The sequence below is a fragment of the Gekko japonicus genome, unplaced genomic scaffold (genome assembly GCF_001447785.1).
Source record: "Gekko japonicus isolate JY-2015 unplaced genomic scaffold, Gekko_japonicus_V1.1 scaffold170, whole genome shotgun sequence".
Lineage (NCBI taxonomy): Eukaryota > Metazoa > Chordata > Lepidosauria > Squamata > Gekkonidae > Gekko > Gekko japonicus.
Genome location: NW_015160212.1, coordinates 537,192 through 547,783, shown reverse-complemented (window position 1 = coordinate 547,783; position 10,592 = coordinate 537,192). Strand labels below are relative to the sequence as shown.

General features: G+C 49.2%; 1 protein-coding gene across 1 annotated transcript in view; it reads left to right on the top strand.

Annotated features, from left to right (window-relative positions):
• The window catches only part of CASQ2 (calsequestrin 2), a 68,456-nt gene that overhangs the window by 21,940 nt on the left and 35,924 nt on the right, over nucleotides 1-10,592 (top strand). The window contains exons 3-4 of the mRNA XM_015410079.1: nucleotides 6,110-6,210; nucleotides 8,004-8,115. Coding sequence (XP_015265565.1) covers nucleotides 6,110-6,210; nucleotides 8,004-8,115 — 213 coding nt within the window. The remainder of the gene's footprint in view (nucleotides 1-6,109; nucleotides 6,211-8,003; nucleotides 8,116-10,592) is intronic.

The following is a 10,592-nucleotide window of genomic DNA, read 5'->3' as shown; positions in this document are numbered from 1 at the left end:
AAAAATAAGTTGCCAGCAGAAGTGGTTGTGAAATTTACAAAACAACGTCTCAGGGACCAGATTTTAAAGGTTACATCAGCGTCACCACTGAAAATTGGAGACCAACAGATCAGGATTTTGAAAGATGTTCCATTTGAAATCAGAATGAAAAGAAAGGAATACAAGGGTTTGACCACCTTCTTACAAAAACACCAAACGAGTTATAAATGGCTGGTGCCCGAAGGACTGGTTTTCAAGTTTAAAGACAAAAGAGAAAAAATAGACTCTATCTTCAAGGCTCAAGAATTTTTGAAAAGAAGAAGGAGCAGAATTGGCCAAGTGGATGTCATCATTAAGCGTGGAAGACAGCAGCTCGGAGGGAGAGGTGAAGGACGAGGAAGGCGGAGCAGCGACGAGACTGAAATATAACCTGAGAGATAAGAAAGGAAAGGACCCCAAAGTTTAAAACTTTCTTTTTTTCTTTTTTTTCCGGATTACACTTTGGAAGAGAAACTAATCCCAGAAGGACATTACTAATATACTAATTGCCATATTCAACTGAAACAGAAGAAAAGAAGAATGTCTGGCGGTAGAAGAAACTATGGACTACTAACTTTTAATAATAAAAGAGTAATATACTAATACATTAACACCACTCAATCTTTTCTTTATCCCTCTGTATACCCTTCCCTTTTTTTCTAATTTTTAAGCGAAATATCTCTCCTCTTTAGGAGAGGGAATAAATCATTAAAAAAAAATGTCTGTGCTGTTGCAGTCTCGAGTATGCTGTTCAGGTGTGTATCTGTAAGCTGCGAGCCTACGATGACGCAGCAGCAGCAGAACTGGAAGAAGCAGCAGAAGACAGCCAGTTCCACTGAGGGCCTGATCCAGCCCCCGGGCCGCATGTTTGACACCCCTGCTCTAAGATCTCAGCGGCCACTTGTTTGTACCCTAAGATCAACTACTGAGGCCCTGCCTCAAGCGACTCCACCTTCGGGGGCGGGGTTACCAAGGACAAGGGCTTTCTGGAGATGGTGCCCAGGTTGTGGAATGCACTTTCCAGGGACCCCTGCCAAAAGCACATGTCGAAATCCCTTTCTGTTTCCATAATGCTTATATCTTGCTGTAGTTTGTGATCTGTTCCTGGCAATAGTTAGAATGATTAATTGTTTGTGATCTGTTCCTGGCAATAGTTAGAATGATTAATTGTTTTGCTGTCTCCCACCCCCCACCTCCGTGCAGTTGGCTGTGTTATTATCAACTGTCTAATGTTGGAGTCCTAAAACAGCACAAAGGCGCAGTAGAATTTTAAAATGTCTGCATTTATTTATTTGAAACATCTCTATCCACACCTCTTGGGGCTTCGCTTTCAAGGGCAGTGTCCTCCATGGAATCATAGAGTTGGAAGGGAGCTCCAGGGCCATCTAGTCCAACCCCCTGCACAATGCAGGAAATTCACAGATGAATGCAGCCGATGAAAAATTAGTGATCAGCAATAAATAGAGGAGCAATTAAAATACTATGAATAAAGTCTAGTGTGTGTGTGCAAAAAAGTAAAAGGTAAAGGTTTCCCTTGCTCAAAAGCCAGTCGAATCCGACTCCAGGGGTTGGTGCTCATCTCTGTTTCCAAGCCGAATAGCCAGCGCTGTCCAAAGACATTTCCATGGTCATGTGGTTGGCATGACTAAACGCCAAGGCGCATGGAACGTTGTTACCTTCCCACAGAAGTGGTACCTATTTATCTACTTGCAATTTCTTGCTTTTGAACTGCTAGGTTGGCAGGAGCTGGGGCCAGACATGGGAGCTCACTCCATCATGCGGCACTCGGGTCTCAAACTGCTGAACTACAAACCTTCCAGTCTGCAGCTCAGTCTCTTAACCTCTGAGCCACTGCGGCCCTTGTGTGTGTGTAAAGTGCTGTCCTGTTGAGGTAACCCACCATTATGCCGGCTCAAATTTGATCCCGATCTTTTAAATCCATCCTCGCATGGCCAAACATCCCCTGGGGGAATCGCCTTACCGTGCGCTGCTTCCACTGTGGATTGTCTAGACGGTCTCCACTGAATGAGGCGTGCGCGTGGTGGCTTTAAAAAAAAACCAGACGTTTGAGCATGCGCATAGACATGATATTGCGTCCTTGGTTATTCGGTCATGTACAGAATCAAGATTTTTTAAAAATGGTGCCCGTTTGGGATGGTCTGACATCAGACCACTCCAAACAGGCGCCATTTTTAATTGTGCGCTGGAACGATCAGACGGGGGAAAGTCTGCGAGTGGCCCGTCAGAACTGAAAACTCTAGATTTAAAGTAGTATCTTTTTGGTACACCTCCTAAGCGCGGCAAAAAGATGGACGTTTCCCAGATGTTGATGTCTAGACATTACATTTAAATCCATGAAGCACCCGTGCCTCACACGGATCTAAAGAGCCATCTGAACGCACCCTTGGTTCCCCTTCCTCTGGCCAGGTTACCTCAATAGATTCCAGGCCGCTCTTCCCCCCCACCCTCAAAGAGCACCTTCCCACAGCACCTACACACACCAGTTAGGAATGACGGGCCCTGAACACAACCCCGGACTGCCTTGGTGGTCCCCCATCCAGAGCCAGCCCTGCCTAGCTTCCAACATCTGATTAAATCAGGCTAACCTGGGCAGGCAATGCCAGGATAAAGCCAAGAGATGCCACTAAATCGCAGCAGTGTGGTCTAAAAACCAGCGGAAGGCAGAAGACAAATAGGAAACTGTTGCTGGGGTCTTACATGCACCAGGCTGAGACAGGAGGGGCTTAGTGGCTCCCCCCCCCCCCCCCCCCCAGCCCCAAAGACCAGCCTGAGTGCAAGGCTGAAGCATTAGCCGATGGGCTTGGTTCAGCTGCTGATTAGCGGCAGGGTTAGATTTCTCAGGGGACTGGATCATCGCACATGCCGTCTGAGTTGTTGTTTTTACACTGCAACTCCCACTAAGGAAGATTTAATGACTTAATTAGAGGCACTAATGATGCTATGAAAAATGTGTGCTGAGGGGGAATGTGTCTCTTCAAAGAAAGCAGAGATAAGGCTGGCTGACATGCCAGACTTGATAAAAGGTGTGAATTAGTCAACTCTGAAGGCTCATCCAAACTATCCCACTCAGATTGGGGTGAGCTTTAAACTGTTTTGTTTCCTTGAACTTCAGGCGGTCAAATGGAGGCTGTCAGATTGCAGGGTGTAAGAATTTCAAATAATGACTAAAAAAAAATCTGGTCGGCTGGGGCAGGGCTCTCTCGTGAGGGGTTAGGGTTGTCAACTTCCAGGTGGGGCCTGGAGATCCCCTGGGTTTACAACTCCACATGACAAAGGTCAGTTCTGGAGAAAATGGCTGCTTTGGAGGGTGGAGTCTATGGCCTTGTACCCCCTCCCCAAACCCCACCCTCGCCGGTTTCCACCATCCAAACCTCCAGGAATTTACCAACCCAGAGCTGGCAACCTAGTTAGGGGGCAAAGGGGGCAGATTGAGTCTGGAGTACTCATAGCCAAGGGGTACAGCCCATTGCAAGAACTGTTCAAAGGTTTATATCTAAAATAAACTTCGAGGCAGCAGCTTTGCCCTGGCATGCCATTTTCTTGTGGTTCCACTCTGGGGTGTCAAACATGCGGCCTGGGGGCTAGATCAGGCCCTCGGAGGGCTTCCATCCGGCCCGCAGTGGAACTGGGCCATCTCCTGCTTCCAGTTCTGCTGCTGCTGCTGCATCATAGCTTTGCTTCGCCGCACTCTCTTAATCACGCAGCCATTTCATGTTTTAACCTGGGTCCTAGACTCAGGACTCTGAGCGTGGGATTTCTGTGGTGAATGTCAATCAATCAAAAGCAGGTTTGCAGCTTACGGAGCTAATGTTTTAAGCATGTTTTTATTTTAAGGGGGAAAAACCCCTTTGTGTTTGTGTCCTTTATAAAGTTTATATCTCCGCTACCTGGCGTTACATTTTATGACACACGTGGCCAGGCCCAACAAGGTCTCATTTATGTCAGGTCTGGCCATCATAACAAATGAGTTTGACACTCCTGCATTATATACTTGATGCTCAAGTTGTAGTGCTTGACACTCGTGTCTGAACTGAAAAACGCAGACAGTCCTAAGAATTAGGCAAGGGTATTGCTCTCGTGTTACATAAACATCCATAAACTCAAAGAGAGGACATGACCCAAAAAGTGATCAGATCTCCCAGGAGTGTTTCAAAACTGAAAAGCAACAAGTGGAGGTAAATTTGGTCAGGGGAGTTGTGCCGGGGGAGGATATCTGACCTCCATGCTCTTTTCCATGTGCAAATCTCCTTTCCTGGGTACTTTTTGCCATGGGAGGGGGAGAGATACCATATAGACAACTGTATGTTTCCCCCTGTGCAGCAAGTAGCAGCTGGGGGAGAAGAAGAAGAGGAAGAGACTGGATTGATACCCCTCCCTTCACTACCCAAGGGAGTCTCAGAGCGGCTGACAAACTCCTTTCCCTTCCCCTCCCCACAACAGACACCCTGTGAGGTAGGCGGGGCTGAGAGAGCTCTGACAGAAACTGCTCTTTTTCAAGGACAGCTCTTGTCAGAACTATGGCTTGCCCAAGGTCATCCAGCAGGTGCAAGTGGAGGAGTGGGGCATCAACCCTGGTTCTCCCAGATTAGAGTCCGCGCACTCAACCACGACACCAAACTGAAGGGATTTCGATTGGGAAAATTGCATGGGAGAACATGTGGATACCCCCAAAGCCATCATGTGGATATGTCTAACCTTTAATAAATTATGGGAGATGCAGTTGTGAATCTCATACCATCTCGGGTCTGGCCTTGAAGTTCCTGGGAAGAAAATGGGCACATTCTTGAAGTATTGTGGTGGCCACCAAGGCCCTCCAGAGAGCCTAGCAAAGACATGACTGGGTGGGGGGCTTGATAGAGGCTTATAAAATCATGCCTGGGGAGGAGAGAGTTGACAAAGAGAACTTTTTTCTCCCTCTCCCAAAATACTGGAACTTGAGGGCATCTAATGAAGCCAATGGGCAGGAGGTTCAGGATGGATAAAAGGAAATACTACTTTACACAGTGATTAAAATGTGGAATTCGCTGCCAGAGGACGTAGTGATGGCCACAGGCATAGGCAGCTTTAGAGTTCATGGAGGGACGGATTCATGGAGGGTAAGTCTATCAGTGGCTACTAACCCTGGCTACTAACCCAGTAAACCTCTGAATCCCAGTGCCGGGAGGGAATACCAGGGGAAGACCTCGGCCACTATGCCCTGTTGTTGGACCTTCAGAGGAACTGGTGGGCCACTGTGTAAAACAAGATGCTGCACTAGAAGGACCACAGGCTCGTCTTATGTTCTTAGCACATCCATGCCTACAAGCACCTCTTTCCCACAGCCCAAACATCCTGAGTGTTGTGGTAGGGTTTTCTCTCACAAACATCTCAGGTTGCTGGATTTTTCATTCAAAGCTTTTGGACTTCACTTCTCCCATGGCACATGCAACTGGTCTGCCTGCTGGTTTGTGGGCCCCGGTCACACAGGCCAGATAACACGGGGGGGGGGGCTGTTCACCCCGGAGCAAAATAAAGCACGGTAGCCTGATCACACAGTCCCCCAAGTCTCCATGCTTAGGCTGTTAGCTGGTGAACACATGGCAATGCTGCAGCGTGGCAAAGAAGCGGTGCAGCGTGATCACACAAGCGTTTGGCGTTTGTGCTCATGCGCAGTTCCGCAGAGCAGCACTGCTTTCAGTTTCGTGTTTGTGCGCATGCGCTTACAGAAAAATCCGGTTTGCGACGGGATGTGGACAGGCGCCGGATGCCACGGGATACTAGCGCTCCCGCGATCAGACGCCCGTCTGTCCCGTGTGTTTCCCGGATACTAGTGCACTTTCCTTGGTACTTTTTAATTCCGCATCTTCAGCGGGACGCCACGAGTACACTATGCTTCCCAGATGTTGCAGTGTGATCACGCCCCGAAAATCTGCCCTTCATTCGTGCCTTTCGCGCAGCATATTCTGCGTGTGACCATGGTATATTTTCCCAGAATCCTTTGTGGGAGGTACCAGTGTGTCTTCACAGCAAAGACCGAACAGGTTCACCATACATCCACACCATCTCATGTGTCTTGTTGCCCTCTTTCCAGGATTAGATGAAGAAGGAAGCCTCTACATTTTTAAGGAGGACCACATCATTGAGTTTGACGGGCAGATGGCCGCTGATGTCTTGGTGGAATTCCTCCTGGATGTGAGTGCATTCCAAGCCGGAGCTGGCTTTATATTGATTGACTTTTCCAATCTTATTGCATGTCATACATGTTAGGAAAGAAAGAACACCTTTTGTACAATGTCCTTATGGAGAAGCAATTCATGGTCTTTAATAGGAACCCTATTAAAGAACCAGAAGGGGGGGGGGAATCACCTTGAGTTGCTTGCTGTTGCTTGCTTAAGACCTGCCACGGTGGGAAGTCCTTTTTCCTTCTAGATGATGCAATCAAAATTCTCGGTATTAGGGCCGTCCCTTTCATTACTGGAGGGGGCTGAAACCTTATCCCATATTTTCTTCGTTTGTGTGTTGACTGCCCCTTTGAGAAAGGTAGTTTGCCATTGCCTGACTCTGTGTAGCGATCCTGGAATTACTTGGCAAATCTCCAGTCCCTATCTGGAGGTTATGAGTTAGCGTGAGCTAGCTCACCGTTTTTAAGCCTCCGGTTCACTCGTTTTTGTCTTAGCTCAGGAAGGAGGGCTCCACAGCCAACTAATTTATGCAGCAGCCAAAATCGCTCGCTCACAACTTCAGTGCCAGTGGCTCACAAAGTAGAATTTTTGCTCACAAGACTCCACAGCTTAGAGGGAGCCTTGGCTACAACCCTGTCGAGGAGGGCAGATGAAACCAGCTCACAGTTTCCCCATCTGCTTCTGACCATTCCTCATATTCATGGAAGTGATAAAAACTTTCCGCCCCGGGGGGGGGGGGGATGGTTTCATATTCATATTTTGTTTCTGGAGAGGCTTTCCCCCTTCTGCTTTTGAATAATTTTTTAACATTTAATTGTTTTTATGTCTTTGTGTTTTAATGGTTTTTAATTGTTTTAATGATGTGTGTTTTGTGGGGTGGGGGTGGTTTTAAATAGTTTTAAAATGTGGTTTTATTATGTATGGTTTGATTTGTTAGCCGCCTTGGTGGCCCGAGTGAGGACAGAAAGACAGGATGTGAATGTTGTGAATATTTTTAAAAATTCAGTTTTTTTATCCTCTTCTCTGACTCCATCCACTTCTCCTCTCATGTGTCTATTTTGTATATGGTTTGGTGTTTTCCACTCTTTTAAAGTGGAAGCTGTTGCACTTTATAAATGCTATGAGACGTGTTGAGACTCCAGTCAAAATACAAGATAGAAATAAATCCGGATAAGGCGGGGGGGGGGGGGGGGATAATTTTCAGGACCTGACTGGAATATAGGAATACAGCCTAGTTTTGGGGGGACATCTTCTGTCTGATCATCAAATAATAGCCATATGCAGGAGTCAGAGCTCCAACAGTAAGGAGCCCAGGGGGCGGGCACATGCAACAAGCCCTGCCCCCTGCTCCCAGCAGCCCTCAGTTGGGCCACGAGGAGCAAGAAGCAGCCAAGTAAGTTGCAGAGCCCCCCCACCTGGCCCTCCTTCAGGTACAAGCTCTCCCTCCTCCTTGAGGGCAGATCTGTGCACCTCCCCCCCCCCAATAGCTAGCAATCCAAAACAGTCCAGTGGCACCTTTAAGACCAAGTTTTATTCAGGTACAAGCTCTCCCTCCTCTGTGAGGGCAGATCTGCACTCCCCCCCCAACAGCTAGCAATCCAAAACAGTGCAGTGGAGCCTGAGCCTTCTGACACACTTCTGGTGATGTCAGGGGGTGTGGCATATGCAAATAAATTATGCTAATAAGTTATGCTAATGAGCTCCTGCACCTCTTTTTCTACGAAATGTCCCCTGGCCATATGATTTCCATTGTAAATAAGCTGATCTTCACCCAATCTCTCTCTCTCTCTCTCTCTGTGGCAGTTAATGGAGGATCCAGTGGAAATCGTCAACAACAAGCTGGAGTTGCAGGGCTTTGACCACATGGAAGAGGAGATGAAACTCATTGGCTACTTCAAAGGAGAAGACTCAGAACGTGTGTTAATGGATTCTTAGGTCCAGGTGGAATTGGAAGGGGGTCCTTTAAGTTGTTCTACCCATGGCTGGAATAGCAGCTGGGGGAGGGGGATTTGATCACAGAAATGTCCCAAAGGGAAAGGGTTAATCATCCCCCCCACACACACACACTGGCTTCCATCTTTGGTGGGATCAAATCTGTAGTCTTCACCTTTCATTTTTAACAATCTGCACACCCAATCAAATCTCCAGTGGCCAATCAGAAGCCTTGCTGGGCAAATAGGGTCACCGGCACTTAGGTCCCAGTGTGGGTTTCCTTGCTTTTGGGGGCTTTGATCCACCACCAGCCAGCTGTCCGGTGGGGGAAACCTCACCCCCAAGCAGAGATGTCGTTGCGCAATGTCCCTGACCTGATGACATCACTTCTGGGTGATGTCATCGTGCTGGGGACGTCATGTGGTGACGCTCTGGTTTTTGGGCAAACTCTATGGCTTTTGTGTCAGCAAGCTGCCATTCTGTTTTCTGTGACCTCTGTGTACATATCCTTACCCTGTTGCACCCGGCTTGTTTATACTACCCTGCTTCTGTGCTGGAATGCATAAGATAACTACTGGTGGATGTGTGGGGGAGAAGATGCTGTAATGCTTGCCTATTGCTATCTCATGAGAACTGCACCTGTGTTTTGTCTGATGTTCTGCCTGGTTCCCATGGACTGGGCGCGCAACCGTTTCATTAGCCCGCCAGCGGGAATATTATTCATTGGATATGTATCTGTTTGAATTTCCTTTATTATGCTCGCCCTAACTGTGTATCCCCAGTTCTAACAAAGAACGTGTTTGAGTATGTCTTCAATGCTTTGAAATAAATTTTGCTTTTCTTGAAAACGTGGATTTATTCTCGATGCTTGGGGATCCAACATATTGTTAGAACTCCCTTTCTCCTATCGTTCCGAATCTGGCAAGATCATGAGCTGAGCTGAGGGAGACCTACCGAAAACGGAGGGGGATTCAGGATCGGTCCCACACACCTCCGCTCCTTTGGTGACTGCAGCCTCGCTGGAGGGTGCCGTGGGGGGAACGATTCCCCGCCGGCCTGCACATCTGTCGTGGCCGCCTCCGACCCCTTCGCACTGGGGTCCGCGGAAGACTCAACAGCAGGATGACTGGACTATGTACAACACTCAAGGCACCCGTGAGGTGTACTCCCGTCGAGGGAGCGGATTACGTGAAAGTCTGTTTGACAAGGGATTGTTCCCAGAGCCGGGGGCTACCTCGGAGAAGGGGAGTTCCAAGCAAGACCTCGAGGAGTGGATGTTCGAGCCATCGGGGCCCCGAGGCCACGTAGAGGATTCGGAGGGAGCCGGGGGCTTCCAAACGGAAGGAGACTACGACCCTCCCCCGGACTCCCACCCTCGAGATCCGATCCCTGAGGAAACCACCGGGGAACGACTGGAGGAACTGGAATACTCGGTGAGGGACCTGTTGAGGGCATTCCAGGATGTAATGGAAGCTCTGCCGGGGATGATGGACATTAGAATGGCTAATTTTCTTGATGCACACGCCGCGCAACAGCAAGTTGCCCCAGCACCGGGAGTTCCCGCGCCGCAGGTGCCTGCCCAGCCACCGGCCGGACCTCCGCAGCAAGTAGGACCTGCGCAACAGCCGATGCCGGGTCTGCCGCCGGGTCTGCCGCCACCGATGAGGCCAGTGCCAGCGGGACCACCGGTTGCTCCGGGTCTTCCTCTCGGGGGAGTTCCGGGGCAGCTGGGACCGTTGGTAAGGACTCCACGGCCCAGACCCAAGGATTTACTGGAGGCTACCTTTGACGGCAACCCAGAGGAACTCGCCTTCTTCACGGTGAGGGTGCACAAATTCGTAGAAGAGAGCCGACACCTCTTCCGAAATGAAGCTGCTCTCATTGATGTCATCTCGGCGAGACTGAAAGGAGACGCCGCCACATGGTATGTGGGACTGCACAATGACCGCGGTCCGGAACTTTTGAATTTGCGAGCATTCATGTGGGCGCTGCGGGCTCGGTTTGAGGATGTCAACGCGAGCCAAAGGGCCAAAGCATTTCTCCGCACCTATCGTCAGAACAAGAAGTCGGTTCGCGAATACACACTGGAATTCCACAAGCAGGCAGCAAAGCTCCGAGACTACCCCGATCACATTTTGGCTGAAATGTATCGATTGGGACTCAACGCGGACATCCGAGAAACGGTTTTGAAGACTGTTAATCCTATCTCCCTGATGGCTTGGACCCAGGAAGCTGAAAATGCAGAGGATCGGCTAAACACCATCAAGCTCGACCTGGCTGCTACGACCAACAGACCCGTCACTGCCAGCGCCTCCAGACCCAAGACACAACGCCTGTCGGAATCGGCTCGAGAACTACGCATGAAGATGGGGCTATGACTAAAGTGCGGGGAGAAGGGGCATTTCGCCGTGGATTGTGGCAGCCGTCAAGCTAAAGACAAGCCGCCTACTCCGAAGCCTA